This window comes from Oncorhynchus keta, chromosome 13, assembly GCF_023373465.1.
Source record: "Oncorhynchus keta strain PuntledgeMale-10-30-2019 chromosome 13, Oket_V2, whole genome shotgun sequence".
Lineage (NCBI taxonomy): Eukaryota > Metazoa > Chordata > Actinopteri > Salmoniformes > Salmonidae > Oncorhynchus > Oncorhynchus keta.
The window spans coordinates 5948122-5967833 of NC_068433.1; the positions used below are offsets into that span (position 1 = coordinate 5948122).

The 19712-nt window shown below is 42.3% G+C and overlaps 1 protein-coding gene across 1 annotated transcript in view; it reads right to left on the bottom strand.

The window, feature by feature from the left end:
* Positions 1–19392, bottom strand: part of LOC118375078 (zeta-sarcoglycan) — a 52480-nt gene extending 33088 nt beyond the window's left edge. Inside the window, exons 1-3 of the mRNA XM_035761570.1 lie at positions 18839–19392; positions 4653–4847; positions 441–542 (exon numbers count right to left, since the gene is read on the bottom strand). Of these exons, the coding sequence (XP_035617463.1) occupies positions 441–542; positions 4653–4847; positions 18839–18877 (336 nt within the window). The 5' untranslated portion in view covers positions 18878–19392. The remainder of the gene's footprint in view (positions 1–440; positions 543–4652; positions 4848–18838) is intronic.
* Positions 19393–19712: the final 320 nt, after the last annotated feature.

The window sequence follows — 19712 nt, forward strand, 5'->3', positions numbered from 1 at the left end:
ACCTTTCGGTTACTGGTCCAATGCTCTAACCACTAGGCTACCCTGCCGCCCCAGATAAGGAGTTCCACTTACACTTATAGGGAGAATCTGGTATCATCATATGATCATTCAGCCAGTCTAATATGAAATTCCATAGGGTTTATTCCAGCATCAGCATTAACTCTAGTGACTGATGTTATGTATTTGACTGCTGCTTGCTTAGTGAGTATCCTCTTCCCTTCTGATTCAGCTCACACCGAGACTCGAATCCAGGACCTCTGCCTTGCTAGCGCACGTGCCCCATCCTTGACAACATAGCAACAGTTTTGAGTTCATTGGAAAATATCTAAGTGAACAGTTCCATCAGGGACATTACAAGCTAACTTTGGAGTGAGCTTACTGCGTGTTCTTAACTCCGTTACACTGAGAACAACGGTGGGTTAGTAAACAGAGTTGCTTACCCTTCTTGACTGGATCTCCTTCACATAAAGGGGAAGAAGAAATTCCGATATTCCCTCCAGTCGTATCCCTTCCCCGTTCACCTGAAGGTTTCCCATTCCGTCCTGCAAAACATACAACAAAATCACAGAACAAATAAGCAGCCTGAAGGAGAGGAATGCCCTTTAAACAGTTGTCACTCTTTTTTAAAAACTTCTATAATGACGTTAACATTCGTAACAATGTCTCATGTCACACCAGCTTTCACACACAAGCCTCAACACATTACGGACGACCCGGTTTGCCAGCATTGAGTTCGTTTAAATCAAGTGCTGTACCCCAGAAGTCGTGAAAGATGAGTAATTACCTGTTTTTTTCCTCCTGTGTGTAAATAGAAAGGAAAAAGGGGGGATACCTAGTCAATTGTACAACTGAATGCATTCAACTGAAATGTGTGTTCTGCAAGAGTCAAGCTGCTGAATGTACGTCAATGACATAGCCTGACCTGGACACAGTAAAACACCAGGCTGAGCTGATAGATGGACGTCAATGACATAGCCTGACCTGGACACAGTAAAACACCAGGCTGAGCTGATAGATGGACGTCAATGACATAGCCTGACCTGGACACAGTAAAACACCAGGCTGAGCTGCTGAATGGACGTCAATGACATAGCCTGACCTGGACACAGTAAAACACCAGGCCTAGCTGCTGAATGGACGTCAATGACATAGCCTGACCTGGACACAGTAAAACACCAGGCCTAGCTGCTGAATGGACGTCAATGACATAGCCTGACCTGGACACAGTAAAACACCAGGCTGAGCTGATAGATGGACGTCAATGACATAGCCTGACCTGGACACAGTAAAACACCAGGCTGAGCTGATAGATGGATCACACTGTCAATGGACGTCACACTGAGTGACAGGGTAGAGGTAGGGGATAACGCTGAGTGACAGGGTGTAGCAGAGGCCCTCCCTCAACGGCGCCAAACCGTCGCTAACGTGGCAGACAAGCCTGCGTAGATTGAACGGTGACGTGTAACTGAAGGTGTACTTAAGAATGCATTAGTTGAGGCTACATGATGCATTATACTGTGAGATCAGCTATAGACAGTTGAGCATTATGCCTTGGTTATGAACAACAGCATAAGAGCTTATGAAGCGTGTTAACCAATAAGGAAGCCGTGTTGGCAACGCACTAAACTGAGTCATTTAAAAATAAACATTCTCTGTGTACCCGCCGAAATGTTTATGGACAGGTTTGTAATATAATGTTGATTAAATGGTGTCACTGTTGATTTAATGTTAATAATACTTAATAAGTAGTTATGATTCGCTTATGAATGTGGCATTTTGTGTGGATATTAAGATTACATGTCTTTATGTTCCTTAAGATCAAGGGGGAGTTCATCTCATTTTCACTAAGTCATGAACTGATGCCCCGTAATGTCCAGACCAATGAATCATGTACACAGACAGCTACGGGGGGATGGACTTGTCATTCAATATAAGCATCACCAGAAGGCTTGTCAGGACACCACACCTCGTTTTATGTGTCATGTACAAGTCTGAATCTGCACAGAATTACATCTTCCAAATGGGCCGGCAGGGTAGCCTAGTAGTTAGAGTGTTGGACTAGTAACCGGAAGGTTGCAAGTTCAAATCCCCAAGCTGACAAGGAAAAAATCTGTCATTCTACCCCTGAACAGCCAGTTAACCCACTGTTCCTAGACCAGTTATCCCACTGTTCCTAGGTAGTCATTGAAAATAAGAATTTGTTCTTAACTGACTTGCCTGGTAAAATAAAAAAGCTTATGGGGTTCTAGGTTGGCAGAGATTTCAATTGAGCTGGTGAAGTCTTGAGACAGAGAGTAGTCAAGACACCCACAGCACAGATAATATCTGTGATAACATACAGTGCTTTTGGGAAGTATTCAAACCCCTTGACTTTTTACACAATGTGTTACTTTACAGCCTTGTTCTAAAATGTATTAACTCATTTTTTCCCTTCATCAATCTACACACAATACCCAATAATGACAAAGTGAAAATATGTTTTTAGAATTTTGGGCAAATGTATTGAAAACAGATACCTTATTTACCTTATGTATTCAGACACTTTGCTATGAGACTCGAAATTGAGCTCAAGTGCATCCTGTTTCCATTGATCATACTTGAGATGTTTCGACAACTTGATTGATTGGACATGATTTGGAAAGGCACACACCTGTCTATATAAGGTCTCACAGTTGACAGTGCAGGTCAGATCAAAAACCAAGCCATGAGGTCGAAGGAATTGTCCTTAGAGCTCCGAGACAGGATTGTGTCGAGGCACAGATCTGGGGAAGGGTACCAAAACATTTCTGCAGCATTGAAGGTCCCCAAGAACACTGTGACCTCCATCCTTCTTAAATGGAAGGAGTTTGTAACCACCAAGACTCCTTCTAGAGCTTCCAGGCCAAACTGAGCAATCGGGGGAGAAGGCCTTGGTCAGGGAGGTGACCAAACACCGGAGGGTCACTCTGACAGAGCTCTGTTCCTCTGTAGAGATGGGAAAACCTTCCAGAAGGACAACCATCTCTGCAACACTACCAATTAGGCCTTTATCGCAGAGTGGCCAGACGGAAGCCACTACTCAGTAAAAGGCACATGACAGCACGCTTGGGAGTCTGCCAAATGCCTCCTAAAGACTGTCAGACCATGAGAAACAAGATTCTCTGGTCTGATGAAACCCAGATTGAACTCTTTGGCCTGAATGCCAGGCATGGTGGTGGCAGCATCATGCTGTGGGGATGTTTTTCAGTGGCAGGGACTGGGAGACTAGTCAGGATCAAGGGAAAGATGAACGGAGCAAAGTACTGAAAGATCCTTGATGAAAACCTACTCCAGAGCGATCAGGACCTCAGACTGGGGCGAAGGTTCACCTTCCAACAACGACCCCAGTACACAGCCAAGACAATGCAGGAATGGCTTCGGGACAAGTCTCTGAATATCCTTGAGTGGCCCAGCCAAAGCCTGGACTTGAACCCAATCTAACATCTCTGGAGAGACCTGAAAATAGCTGTCAAGCAACGCTCCAAATCCAGCCTGACAGAGATTGAGAGCATCTGCAGAGAAGAATGGGAAAAACTCCCCAAATACAGGTGTGTCAAGCTTGTAGCATCATACCCAAGAAGACTCAAGGCTGTAATCATTGCCAAAAGTGCTTCAACAAAGGACTGAGTAAAGGGTCTAAAGACTAATGTAAATGTGATATTTCATTTTTTTTTTTTATATAAATTATCAAACATTTCTAAAAACCCATTTTTGCTATGTCATTATGGGGTATTGTGTGTAGATTGATGAGTGAAAAAATAGTTAAATCAATTTTAGAATAAGGCTATAACCTAACAAAATGTGGAAAAAGTCAAGGGGCAAGGTAGGTAGGTAGGTAACTGCCGAAACAAAGGAAACACTTGACTGAATGACATAAATTGTTGGGGAGTCAAGGATAAAGATGGTCCCGGGTGACAGATCCGTCACAGTACGATGATGTCTTCAGGTTTTTTTTTGACAAAATGGTGGATTGCATACATTGTCCCTGAATCGCTTTCAAAATTCTGCACTATACAGTTTTTCCAAACTTTTTCCCGTTTTGTGTCTTTGCAGTGATATTCTTTGTAGAAGACGTTAGACAATCTGGCGTGAATGCAATTATTTTCACCAGAGCCAATTCAGCTATTGTTTTAATCTTAATTACACACGTATGTATGTGTGTTAGCGTGCAAAACTTCTATTGTACTTATGAATCAAGTATCTCTTAACACAGAACATACACTTGCTATGTCAAGTGTACTGTTAAATCAATAATTCAATCAAATCTATCCATCTGTCTCTTTAATTTACATTCATTCACCTCATCCATGTAGCACCATCCAAATGTATTTTAGTGGACAAATCCCCCGTTAGTATGATAGAGTATGAGCAGGCCTGTGAAAACTGGTTCACAATATACAGTAGGCTACTGTAAAACATTATACAATAGGCTACTGTAAAACATATAGTAGGCAACTATAAAACATTATACTTTAGGCTACTGTAAAACATTATATAATAGGCTACTGTAAAACATTATACAATAGGCTACTGTAAAGCAATACACAGTAGGTTATTGTAAAACAATATACAAAAGTTATTGTAAAACATTATACAGTCGGCTACTGTAAAACATGATACGGTAGGCTACCCACCACAGTGAAATGCATGACCTTTACTATCCACACAGTTAAGGCCAGGTTGACTATCATTATGACCAGCAACAGCGAGAGGAAAAAGTAGAGGAATCTCTTCCTCCACCCATAGAGTCCCACGGGGTCGACAGCGTCGCACCTGGGCTGCTGAAGATGGCCCGACTGGGCCTCCAGTACGTACTGTTCCTCAGTCATCTGGAACACAATCAGAGAGAGAGGGGCAACTGAGATGCCATGCTAAACATTTATTTTTAATAACATACATACAGAGTTTATAATACATTTATATTACTACATACACTACCGTTCAAAAGTTTGGGGTCACTTAGAAATGTCCTTGTTTTCTATGAAAACATACATGAAATGAGTTGCAAAATGAATCGGAAATATAGTCTAGATTTTGCCAAGGTTATAAATAATGATTTTTAATTTAAATAATAATTGTGTCCTTCAAACTTTGCTTTCAACAAAGAACCCTCCATTTTCAGCAATTGCAGCCTTGCAAACCTTTGGCATTCTAATTGTCAATTGGTTGAGGTAATCTAAAGAGATTTCACCCCGTGATTCCTGAAGCACCTCCCACAATTTGGATTGGCTTGATGGGCTCTTCTTACGTACCATTCGGTCAAGCTGCTCCCACAACAGCTCAATAGTGTTGAGATCCGGTGACTGTGCTGGCCACTCCATTACAGACAGAATACCAGCTGACTGCTTCTTCCCTAAATAGTTATTACATAGTTTGGAGCTGGGCTTTGGGTCATTGTCCTGTTGTAAGGAGGAAATTGGATTAAATTAAATGCCGTCCACAGGGTATGGCATGGCGTTGCAAAATGGAGTGATGCCTTCTGTCACGGATTCCTCCGGAATTGTGACATTGTGGACACCTGCCCCCCCATTCCCACTGATTGTATTTGTATAAATGTGCCCTTTGTTTCACCATTGGGCTGTCGATTATTGTTACAATGTCCGTTGGTGCGTGTGAATACCTGTAACGTGTGTTTTGGCTTTAGTGCCATTGTGGATTGCACAGATGATTACAGATCTCGTCCCGTGTGTTAATCATTGTGCCCTTGCGTTATTTAGTCGAGGTACTCCTCGCTCTTTTGTTTTGGGTTTCTGCCCTGTGTTTTGTTACGTGTTTGTTTGGTCTTCGTCCCCGTGCCTTTACACGGCACGCCGTAATTTGGGCTTAATTTTAAAAACTATTACGCATTCCTGTGCCAGTCTCCCGAATCATTCATACCAACGTGACACCTTCTTTCGTCAAGATCCCTTTTACCCTGTACAAATCTCCCACTTTACCACCACCAAAGCAATCCTCCAGCATATTTTCATTTTTTTCTGCGTCTCATGAATGTTCTTGTTTGTGATCCGAACACCTCAAAATTAGATTAGTCTGTCTATAACACTTTTGTCCAATCTTCCTCTGTCCAGTGTCTGTGTTCTTTTGCCCATCTTAATCTTTTCTTTTTATTGGCCAGTTTGAGGTATGGGTTTTTCTTTGCAACTCTGCCTAGAAGGCCCGCATCCCGGAGTCGCCTCTTCACTGTTGACGTTGAGACTGGTGTTTTGCGGGTACTATTTAATGAAGCTGCCAGTTGAGGACTTGTGAGGCGTCTGTTTCTCAAACTAGACATTCTAATATTCTTGTCCTCTTGCTCAGTTGTGCACCGGCGCCTATCAACTCCTCTTTCTATTCTGGTTAGAGCCAGTTTGCGTTGTTCTATGAAGGGAGTAGTACACAGCATTGTACGAGATATTCAGTTTCTTGAAAAGTTCTCGCATGAAATAGCCTTCATTTCTCAGAACAAGAATAGACTGACGAGTTTCAGAAGAAAGGTCTTTGTTTCGGGCACATGTCTCACCAATGGAAGTTGGGGCTCTGCAGTGAATACAAATGAACCATATCATTGGACTAGAAAGGTCAGTGAGTCTAATTACGCCGCTGATACACTTCACGGAAGATAACAACGAGAGATGAGTGTGAGGGCACCTGAGACGTAGAGGGACAGGCCTTTTGTGTCACACTAAATACCTTCGCTGATTAGATATATAAGACGCTGTAATGTATAGTATTTTGCTCTCAAAACATTTATCCATCAAAATAAATGTATAAAACAAAAATTGAACTTAGTCTTGCTTGTTGATTATCATTAATAGTGTACGCATTGCGTAGAGGATTAAAAAAACGCACATTCTGTTTGATAGGAGAATGTCTTTGGCCGGATCAAAATACAGATACTAGCAGAATAAAATCCTTTAACAGTAGTGGAATTTAAAGGCCCTCAGGGGTACGGAAACAGTTCACAGTATATCTAAAAAAATAAAATAAAAAAATGGTAAAGTTCTCTCTTTAATCCGTCGTGTCACAGCAAAATGGCTCTTCTGCCCCTCTAATTTCTATGGCAACCCACTGTTCCCAAAACTCTGGTAGCTAGATGCTGCAATTTCTTTGCAGAGTTGAATGCATACATTACCCTAGCACGTCATGCATGCTAAAGCTCGGGCATTCACAGAGCAAATAGAATAGAGCACAGCAGGCAGTGGTGGTGCTTTGTCAATCTGTAGACATGTAGAACATGACCCATGGAGTATGAGCCAATAGCACCTATCTTCTACTACGGGCACAAGTGGTTTCTTTCGAGACAACCCTTTACGGAACTGTGAGAATGAAAATTTGCACAAATCTTGCATGTAATTGTCCTGTATGAAGTCAGGACAGCATCGTTCCCTGTATGAAGTCAGGCATCGTTCCCTTATGAAGTCAGGACAGCATCGTTCCCTGTATGAAGTCAGGACAGCATCGTTCCCTGTATGAAGTCAGGACAGCATCGTTCCCTGTATGAAGTCAGGACAGCATCATTCCCTGTATGAAGTCAGGACAGCATCGTTCCCTGTATGAAGTCAGGACAGCATCGTTCCCTGTATGAAGTCAGGACAGCATCGTTCCCTGTATGAGGTCAGGACAGCATCGTTCCCTGTATGAAGTCAGGACAGCATCATTCCCTGTATGAAGTCAGGACAGCATCGTTCCCTGTATGAAGTCAGGACAGCATCGTTCCCTGTATGAAGTCAGGACAGCATCGTTCCCTGTATGAAATCAGGACAGCATCGTTCCCTGTATGAAGTCAGGACAGCATCGTTCCCTGTATGAAGTCAGGACAGCATCGTTCCCTGTATGAAGTCAGGACAGCATCGTTCCCTGTATGAAGTCAGGACAGCATCGTTCCCTGTATGAAATCAGGGCAGCATCATTCCCTGCATGAAGTCAGGACAGCATCGTTCCCTGTATGAAATCAGGACAGCATTGTTCTCTGTATGAAGTCAGGACAGCATCATTCCCTGCATGAAGTCAGGACAGCATCGTTCCCTGTATGAAATCAGGACAGCATCGTTCTCTGTATGAAGTCAGGACAGCATCGTTCCCTGTATGAAATCAGGACAGCATCGTTCCCTGTATGAAGTCAGGACAGCATCGTTCCCTGTATGAAGTCAGAACAGCATTGCTTCCTGTATGAAGTTAAGACGGCATTTTGCAGTGTTTTTCTACAGCAATTTCACAACCTCAATGTTTGGCACACTGTAGATGAGGGTATTGAGGTCAAGGTAGAAAATGATTTAACATTACAATATGATGAGTAACTTTCTCTTGCTTTATTTCCCTATCAATCCCTTCAATCAACGTTTACCAAGATAACTTGGTGCTGGTTTTGCTTCAGGACGGGGGCTGTGGTGCCCTCCCAGCATTGAGAACATACATTGCAGCCAAGCGAACGAAGCTAGCAATTACCCAGCAGTCATTCTACCTCCGTCGGCACAGCTCATCTCCACCAATTAGCGGTGAGAGTGATAAGGTACACACTGTTTTGAATCAAACAGAGACGTGCTGCAAAGGCAGCAAAACGCAGCCGAGAAACATTCAATGAAAGAAAATTAGACGCTATTAATGCCTGCTGATATTAATCAGCAGAATCGCATCCTGCATGCTCTCTCTCTCTCTCTCTGTGATGCTGCGGGTGTCTCAATCCATCTCCTGCATGCTCTCTCTCTCTCTCTCTCTCCATGATGCCGCGGGCGTCCCACTACAGCTCCTGCATGCTCTCTCTCTCTCCATGATGCCACGGGCGTCCCACTACACCTCCTCCGCCAGAGGTAAGAAAACATTGGAGAAGCACTAATGACTTGAGTCTCTCTCACTACTTTCTTCTGTCCTGCATGTAACCATCCACGCAATGGGAAAGTGGAGACACAATAACAGCCGTAGTTAGACGTAAAAAAGCAATACCCCAAAATGTTGACATGGACTGGTCCTAAATCTATGACTGCACAAGGTCTTTCAGCAAAAGGCAACAGTTATTCAATTGAATGAAACAATATGGACGCCAGGAATTCAGCTCCAAGTGATTAAAATGTTCTACATCTGTTCCCAAGTATTCCCAGGCATAATAGATAGATATATGTGATTGTATACAAACGTAAGCAAGGTTTGAAATAAGTTTAATATGTTTAAGTCAAATATTTTATCTGTTTGCGCTTCTTGCAGTCAATTTGAAGACTACAAATGATTTGTAATTATGTTCCAGTCCCCTGACCAAACGCGGAAGAAAAGAAAATCAACCCGCGACTGAATGTAGTTGATGATTCATGGTCTAGAAGCCAATATGTCAGATGGCTAAACAAAGACGGTGTTGCATTGGTCTTGAAAAGAATGTAATGACTGTAAATCAAGCTATTGATGAAGACATTCCCCTCCATCAGGGCCGGTATTGATGTAGTAATCAAAGAGTTTACACCCCTGTGGTTCTCGCTGTTCTCAATAGTGGATTGGCTAATCCATCTGTTCTCAATAGTGGATTGGCTAATCCATCTGTTCTCAATAGTGGATTGGCTAATCCAGCTGTTCTCAATAGTGGATTGGCTAATCCATCTGTTCTCAATAGTGGATTGGCTAATCCATCTGTTCTCAATAGTGGATTGGCTAATCCATCTGTTCTCAATAGTGGATTGGCTAATCCAGCTGTTCTCAAAAGTGAATTGACTAATCCAGCTGTTCTCAAAAGTGAATTGACTAATCCATCTGTTCTCAATAGTGGATTGGCTAATCCAGCTGTTCTCAAAAGTGAATTGACTAATCCAGCTGTTCTCAAAAGTGAATTGACTAATTCAACTGTTCTCAATAGTGGATTGACTAATTCAGCTGTTCTCAATAGTGGATTGACTAATCCAGCTGTTCTCAATAGTGGATTGACTAATTCAACTGTTCTCAATAGTGGATTGACAAATCCAGCTGTTCTCAAAAGTGAATTGACTAATTCAACTGTTCTCAATAGTGGATTGACTAATTCAGCTGTTCTCAATAGTGGATTGACTAATTCAACTGTTCTCAATAGTGGACGGACTAATCCAGAGCTTGGCTTTATTAAGTTTTATCTGCAAGAAGGGGATTCTGAGATAACTGGCTTTAAAGTTCCAAACGCTTATTGGTTTGAATGGCGTCAGCAATTTTAATCTTGTATTCTTTTCAATTTAACAACATGAATTGGGCTATTCAGAATACTATATAGGTAGAGAACATTGAACAGAACAAGGGTATGTCAGTAACTCAATATTTACAAAACTGCAGATAGAACCTTATAGTCCCAAACTCTCGTAATGTGAAGTCCAATTTTGTTGTCTCCATCACAGTTGAAATAGACAATAAATGGAGATATTGCCGCTTTGAACTGTGACGTTTTTTTGTTCTCTGTGCCCTTTCCCTGTCTACAGACGGCTGTCCATTTCCTGTTCTCAATAGTGGATTGACTAATTCAGTTTCCTGTTCTCAGACGGCTGTCCATTTCCTGTCTACAGACGGCTGTCCATTTCCTGTCTAGAGCTTGGCCATTTATTTACAGGCGGCTTTTATCTGCAAGAAGGCTGTCCGATTCTGAGATAACTTTCCTTTTAAAGGCTTCCAACAGGCGCTTATTTCCTGTTTGAGATGGCTGTCCGTTTCAATTTTAAGACTTGTATTCTTTCTACAGATTTCCATTTCATGAATTACAGGGCTATTTTCAGAATACTATCCATTTCCTGTTTACAGAACATTGTTTCAGAACAAGGCTGTATGTCAGTCCATTTCCTTTACAAAACTGCAGATTTCCTGAACCCTTTCCCTGTCCCAGACTCCATTTAATGTTTAAGTCCGTTTTGTTTACAGGCTCCATCACAGTTGAAATAGACAGATAAATGGAGATCCATTGTTTACAGACGGCTGTCCGTTTCCTGTTTACAGACGGCTGTCCTTTCCTGTTCTCGGCTGTCCATTTCCCTGTTTACAGACGGCTGTCCATTTCCTGTTTACAGACGGCTGTCCATTTCCTGTTTACAGACGGCTGTCCGTTTCCTGTTTACAGACGGCTGTCCTCTCCCTGTCTACAGACGGCTGTCCATTTCCTGTTTACAGACGGCTGTCCGTTTCCTGTCTACAGACGGCTGTCCATTTCCTGTCTACAGACGGCTGTCCATTTCCTGTTTACAGACGGCTGTCCATTTCCTGTTTACAGACGGCTGTCCGTTTCCTGTTTACAGACGGCTGTCCATTTCCTGTTTACAGACGGCTGTCCATTTCCTGTTTACAGACGGCTGTCCATTTCCTGTCTACAGACGGCTGTCCATTTCCTGTCTACAGACGGCTGTCCTTTTCCTGTCTACAGACGGCTGTCCATTTCCTGTCTACAGACGGCTGTCCATTTCCTGTTTACAGACGGCTGTCCATTTCCTGTTTACAGACGGCTGTCCGTTTCCTGTTTACAGACGGCTGTCCTTTCCCTGTCTACAGACGGCTGTCCATTTCCTGTTTACAGACGGCTGTCCTTTCCCTGTCTACAGACGGCTGTCCATTTCCTGTCTACAGACGGCTGTCTACAGACGGCTGTCCATTTCCTGTCTACAGACGGCTGTCCTTTCCCTGTCTACAGACGGCTGTCCATTTCCTGTCTACAGACGGCTGTCCTTTTCCTGTCTACAGACGGCTGTCCATTTCCTGTCTACAGATGGCTGTCCATTTCCTGTTTACAGACGGCTGTCCATTTCCTGTTTACAGACGGCTGTCCGTTTCCTGTTTACAGACGGCTGTCCTTTTCCTTTCTACAGATGGCTGTCCATTTCCTGTTTACAGACGGCTGTCCCTTTCCTGTTTACAGACGGCTGTCCTTTTCCTGTCTACAGACGGCTGTCCATTTCCTGTCTACAGACGGCTGTCCATTTCCTGTTTACAGACGGCTGTCCATTTCCTGTTTACAGACGGCTGTCCTTTTCCTGTCTACAGATGGCTGTCCATTTCCTGTTTACAGACTGCTGTCCATTTCAGACGGCTGTCCATTTCCTGTTTACAGACGGCTGTCCATTTCCTGTCTACAGACGGCTGTCCATTTCCTGTCTACAGACGGCTGTCCATTTCCTGTCTACAGACGGCTGTCCATTTCAGATGGCTGTCTTTCCTGTCTACAGACGGCTGTCCATTTCCTGTTTACAGACGGCTGTCCTTTTCCTTTCCAGATGGCTGTCCATTTCCTGTCTTCAGACGGCTGTCCATTTCCTGTTTACAGACGGCTGTCCATTTCCTGTTTACAGACGGCTGTCCTTTCCTGTCTACAGACGGCTGTCCTTTCCTGTCTACAGATGGCTGTCCATTTCCTGTTTACAGATGGCTGTCCATTTCCCTGTCTACAGACGGCTGTCCTTTCCCTTTCTACAGATGGCAGTCCATTTCCAGTTTACAGATGGCTGTCCATTTCCTGTCTACAGACGGCTGTCCTTTCCCTGTCTACAGATGGCTGTCCATTTCCTGTTTACAGGCTGTCGGCTGTCCGTTTCCTGTTTATTTCCTGTTTACAGACGGCTGTCCTTTCCCTGTCTACAGACGGCTGTCCATTTCCTGTCTACAGACGGCTGTCCCTGTTTATTCCTTTTGTTCAGACGGGCTGTCCATTTCCTGTCTACAGACGGCTGTCCGTTTCCTGTTTACAGACGGCTGTCCTTTCCCTGTCTACAGACGGCTGTCCATTTCCTGTTTACAGACGGCTGTCCGTTTCCTGTTTACAGACGGCTGTCCATTTCCTGTTTACAGACGGCTGTCCATTTCCTGTTTACAGACGGCTGTCCGTTTCCTGTTTACAGACGGCTGTCCTTCCCTGTCTACAGACGGCTGTCCATTTCCTGTTTACAGACGGCTGTCCGTTTCCTGTTTACAGACGGCTGTCCTCTCCCTGTCTACAGACGGCTGTCCATTTCCTGTTTACAGACGGCTGTCCGTTTCCTGTTTACAGACGGCTGTCCGTTTCCTGTTTACAGACGGCTGTCCTTTTCCTGTTTACAGACGGCTGTCCATTTTTTACAGACTTTCTACAGATGTCCATTTCCTGTCTACAGACGGCTGTCCATTTCCTGTTTACAGACGGCTGTCCGTTTCCTGTTTACAGACGGCTGTCCATTTCCTGTCTACAGACGGCTGTCCATTTCCTGTTTACAGACGGCTGTCCGTTTCCTGTTTACAGACGGCTGTCCTTTTCCTTTCTACAGATGGCTGTCCATTTCCTGTCTACAGACGGCTGTCCATTTCCTGTTTACAGACGGCTGTCCTTTCCCTGTCTACAGACGGCTGTCCATTTCCTGTTTACAGATTTTTCCTGTCTACAGATGGCTGTCCATTTCCTGTTTACAGACGGCTGTCCCTTTCCTGTCTTCAGACGGATGTCCTTTCCCTTTCTACAGATGGCTGTCCATTTCCTGTCTACAGACGGCTGTCCATTTCCTGTTTACAGACGGCTGTCCTTTTCCTTTCTACAGATGGCTGTCCATTTCCTGTCTACAGACGGCTGTCCATTTCCTGTTTACAGACGGCTGTCCATTTCCTGTTTACAGACGGCTGTCCTTTTCCTGTCGACAGTTAGCTGTCCATTTCCTGTCTTCAGACGGATGTCCTTTCCCTTTCTACAGATGGCTGTCCATTTCCTGTCTACAGATGGCAGTCCATTTCCTGTTTACAGACGGCTGTCCTTTTCCTGTCGACAGTTAGCTGTCCATTTCCTGTCTTCAGACGGATGTCCTTTCCCTTTCTACAGATGGCAGTCCATTTCCAGTTTACAGATGGCTGTCCTTTTCCTGTCTACAGATGGCTGTCCTTTTCCTGTCTACAGATGGCTGTCCTTTCCCTTTCTACAGATGGCTGTCCATTTCCTGTCTACAGATGGCAGTCCATTTCCTGTTTACAGACGGCTGTCCTTTTCCTGTCTACAGATGGCTGTCCATTTCCTGTTTACAGACGGCTGTCCATTTCCTGTTTACAGACAGCTGTGCACTTTTACCAGCTTGTTTTTTTTAAAGAGAAAGCACTCCAATAAGTTCACTGCTAGTGCTAGGAACTTAGTAATAATAAGTCCAATAAGTTCACTGCTAGTGCTAGGAACTGTTATAACAGTGTAAATGATCAACAGCTCAAATAAAGTGTTTTTCATTTGCTTAATTATTTTCAGATTCAAATTGACACTTCGTGATAGGCTGATGATGTAAAGCCCACAGCATCGTCCCTTTGACTGTTTTAATAACAGGTGATTTAAATAGGAACTTTGTGGAATTTGGCGACAACAACACACAGACAGCCAGCATAGATGTTGTTGAGGAGGTTAAGAGATTAATTTGTTTCCCCTCTCAGGCTTTTACGGAAGTGAAAAGAAACGACAAAGTGCTGATGTAAACAGTCAGACTCTCATCCACAGTACACTGGCTTTCCATGCTATTCCCCTGCAAAGCCTCAGGGAGCTCCATTTAGGATGCCACCCCATGGAGGACACATTTGCATTTATCAAACGATCAGAGAGGAAGAGTCACGTTTACATTATAATTCCAGACAGGAAATTGTCCGTAAAAAAAGCCTATATATATCTCCAGTAACTGTGCAGTTACTGTGGGTAGGCTGTCTATGAACCACAGGATTGGTAAAACGTTTTTTAAATCATTTGTAATATTTACTCTGTTGCCCTGGGTCTTCACTCCTGGTCATGGATTACCAGATAGTGTGCAAGCTTTGGTTCCCATCTAGTGTCAAAACACAAATCTGATGTGCTAGTGCTGGCTTGGAACAAATACCTGCATGCACAGAGCTCCTTCCGGACCTGGGGCAAAGAAAAAAGATCGGAAGCACTTCATGCTACGGTACAGAAATAGCTAGTTATTTACTTAGAAAGTACATGGTAAAACAGTAACCAATTAATTAATAACCAATTAATGACTTGTGTGTTTCTTCGAGATTCATTCTTAGAATTGGGATGACAACCATAAAAATTATAGACCCCGACCATACCAAACACTTATCGCTGTCACGTTCTGACCTTAGTACTTTTGTTATGTCTTTGTTTTAAGTATGGTCAGGGCGAGAGTTGGGTGGGTTGTCTATGTTCCCGTTTTCTATGTTGTGTTTTTGCGTTTGGCCTGGTATGGTTCTCAATCAGAGGCAGGTGTTGTTAGTTGTCTCTGTTTGAGAATCATACTTAGGTAGCCTTTTCCCACGTGTGCTTCGTGGGTGTTTATTTTCTGTTCTGTGTTGTGTTGCACCTAGACGGAGCTGTTTCGTTTGTTCTCTTTCGTTACTTTGTATTTAGTGTTTAGTTCAGTTTATTAAAAGGATGAACACTTACCACGCTGCGTATTGGTCTGACATTTCAAGCGTTACAATCACAGGCATTTTGCTGATTTCGTTCATTACGATAATTAGCCTATACTAGGGAAATTAGAAGTTAGAAATTCAATAGTTTTCTAATGTGTTTTCTAATGTGGGTGATTGTTAGTAGTAGTTTAAAGACTAATAAATAAATAAAAATAGGTGGTGCACATTCATGTTATAAACTGTGCTGCACATTCATGTTATAAACTGTGCTGCGCATTCATGTTATAAACTGTGCTGCACATTCATGTTATAAACTGTGCTGCACATTCATGTTATAAACTGTGCTGCACATTCATGTTATAAACTGTGCTGCACATTCATGTTATAAACTGTGCTGCACATTCATGTTATAAACTGTGCTGCACATTCATGTTATAAACTGTGCTGCACATTCATGTTATAAACTGTGCTGCACATTCATGTTATAAACTGTGCTGCACATTCATGTTATAAACTGTGCTGCACATTCATGTTATAAACTGTGCTGCACATTCATGTTATAAACTGTGCTGCACATTCATGTTATAAACTGTGCTGCACATTCATGTTATAAACTGTGCTGCACATTCATTCTGTGCTGCATGTTATAAACTAAACTGTGCTGCACATTCATTCATTCATGTTATAAACTGTGCTGCACATTCATGTTATAAACTGTGCTGCACATTCATGTTATAAACTGTGCTGCATATTCATGTTATAAACTGTGCTGCACATTCATGCTATAAACTGTGCTGCACATTCATGCTATAAACATGTGCTGCATTCATAAAACTGTGCTGCACATTCATGTTATAAACTGTGCTGCACATTCATGTTATAAACTGTGCTGCACATTCATGCTATAAACTGTGCTGCATATTCATGTTATAAACTGTGCTGCACATTCATGTTATAAACTGTGCTGCACATTCATGCTATAAACTGTGCTGCACATTCATGTTATAAACTGTGCTGCACATTCATGTTATAAACTGTGCTGCACATTCATGTTATAAACTGTGCTGCACATTCATGCTATAAACTGTGCTGCACATTCATTTTATAAACTGTGCTGCACATTCATGTTATAAACTGTGCTACACATTCATGCTATAAACTGTGCTGCACATTCATGTTATAAACTGTGCTACACATTCATGCTATAAACTGTGCTACACATTCATGCTATAAACTGTGCTGCACATTCATGTTATAAACTGTGCTGCACATTCATGCTATAAACTGTGCTGCACATTCATGTTATAAACTGTGCTGCACATTCATGCTATAAACTGTGCTGCACATTCATGCTATAAACTGTGCTGCACATTCATGTTATAAACTGTGCTATAAACTGTGCTACACATTCATGCTATAAACTGTGCTACACATTCATGCTATAAACTGTGCTGCACATTCATGTTATAAACTGTGCTGCACATTCATGCTATAAACTGTGCTGCACATTCATGTTATAAACTGTGCTACACATTCATGCTATAAACTGTGCTGCACATTCATGTTATAAACTGTGCTGCACATTCATGCTATAAACTGTGCTGCACATTCATGTTATAAACTGTGCTGCACATTCATGTTATAAACTGTGCTGCACATTCATGCTATAAACTGTGCTGCACATTCATGTTATAAACTGTGCTGCACATTCATGTTATAAACTGTGCTGCACATTCATGACTGAGTGTCGGTGACTGCTGCACAAACACATTCCGAAATTGCACCTGGTGTATTCTACTATTCTTACTGTCAATAGTAAGTTGAGACTTCGACCGAGTTCCAAAAAATAGATTTACAAATAAAAAATAATTGGTAGGTTACAGACTTATTCTAAAATGTATTAAATTGTTTTTTTCCCCTCATCAATCTACACACAATAACCCATAATGACAAAGCAAAAACAGTATTTGAGAATTCAAACCAGGGTGTCTGTAGTGACGCCTCTAGCACTGAGATGCAGTGCCACTCGGGAGAATGATGGAGGCCACAGTGTTCTTGGGGACCTTCAATGCTGCAGACATTTTTTGGTAACCATCCCCAGATCTGTGCTTCTATACAATCCTGTCTTGGAGCTCTATAGACAATTCCGTCGACCTCATGGCTTGGTTTTTGCTCTGACATGCAATGTCAACTGTGGGATCTTAGATAGGCAGGTGTGTGCCTTTCCAAATCATGTCCAATCAATTGAATTTACCACAGGTGGACTGCAATCAAGTTGTAGAAACATCTCAAGGATGATCAATGGAAACTGGATGCACCTGAGCTCAATTTCGACTCTCATAGCAAAGGGTCTGAATACTTATGTAAATAAGGAATTTCTGTTTTTATTTTTTTAAACATTTGCAAACATTTCTAAAAACCTATTTTCGCTTTGTCATTATGAGGTATTGTGTGTACATTGAAAGACACAATGCCATTTGTATTGTGTTTTGGTGCAAATATGTGATTAATATACTATATCTAGATAAGAAAGTGTCCGTAGAACTCATTCACAGTAAAGGGTATTACCATTCTGATTTCAGATGTTTAATACATACAAAATAAGGAAGACTACATTTTTTTGTTCGTGTTTCTCTATCAGTTGTTTGGGGGGGGGAGCATTGGTTTTGGTATTAAGACACTTTTTTTTTGTATAAATAATTAAATGTTAATTATATAAAGCAGCCCGTGTAATCATCTGTCAGAGAGTAGCCCCAATCGGCCAGTAATACATTTGTAATACATTTGGGCCAGATAACTCACACCGGAATCGGCCAGAGCCCCAAGCAATACATTTGGGCCAGATAACTCACACCGGAATCATCCCGAGCTCATTCCCCGCATCCGAGCCATAAGTAATACTGCCGGACTCGGGCCACATGACATCAGCCGAGTCTGACTGTCAGCCGGAATCGGTCCAGATCCACTGTGTTAGCTGGGTAGTGTTTCCATTCCCCTTTAAACATTAGAAGAACTACAACCATATAGTTTGGAATATGATTCATAATTGGGTAAGAGTTGCACAAACCAAAACCAATAAGGAATATTCTTCAAGAATCATAATATCCTCAATTAAATTGACCACCTTTTGCGAAGGTTGTCTTGGCGAACGAGGAGTAAGGATATTATGTTCACTGCTAAGCCGTGAGATCAAAGACATGGCAGATGCAAGTGTATCTCTCCAATGAATGTTCTCACTTGCCTGTTGCATATGTGCCAGTACATAGAATAACAACACACGTATCATAGCTTCAATATGAGTACTCTAAGCCTATATTATCAGTGAACATGTAAGTAACTTGCAAAAACTTTGAGTATGCTAAAAAAAAAAAGACTTACGGAATGAATAGGTTTTGTAAACGTGCACATGTATTGCCAGGTTGGATGTGCTGATGCCTGGCATTTCTAATTTGAAAGTGAATTATTCAAGATCAGACAACAGGTATGAAAAGTAAAAGTAAAGTAAAGGCATGTAATGTGCATTTACTTTGACATATCTTACCTTCAGGGCCTCGATATCCAATGACGTTGACTCATCCATATCTTTACAAAACGTAAATAAAGCAATTTGGACAACTTGAATGGTTAGTTCATTGCGCAGTACTCAGACCTATCTATATCTCGGGGCCAGTTGCACTTCAGTCTCATTAGGCTAGTCTATACCACACTGATCAAAAAGGAAAAGCAAATGACTCTTGAAAATCCATGAGAATTTTTCCACTCAATGTAGCCTGATAAATAACTCAGAACAGATGTAAAAGGTTGCTTGTTTGCGTTATCAATATAACGTTAGATGCCTCGAAAGAAAAAAACTCAAAGGCGCATTTTTAAAAAAAATTGTAGTCTTGCTGTCATACCTATCTGGTAAATCTATCAGATTCTGAACATCTCATCCAAAGATTGTGGAGTTGAGAGGCCAGCCGGAAAAAAAATGTTCAGTAGGCTACGCAAATCCACCCTAAACTCCTGTTCATCATAAAAAGATTTCCCACAAAAAAATGCATAGTCCACTTGCATGCTAGCTTATCTATCCGCACTCCGTAGCCTACCATCTCAAGAAAGACAGGTGCTTGCGTGACACGAGTGTGCGTAAAAAAATCTGTCCATAACGAAAATTGCTCGGCGCGCGCTTTGTGTGCTGTGTGCGCGTACCCGCGCGTGCAGTCGGTTTCTCCATAGCACCCAGTTTCAGTGTTACTAACCAAGATTAGTAGATGAATCAGGCGTGTTGCTGATTGGTTCGAACAAGAGCTTGCAACCACACCAGCCTTATGCATAAAAAGGTTGGCCACCCCTGGATGAACAACTTGTGAAAATAATATGTACAACCTGTGTCTCTGTGTGTGTAGTAAGTCAATTCATGCTAAGTGCTAAGG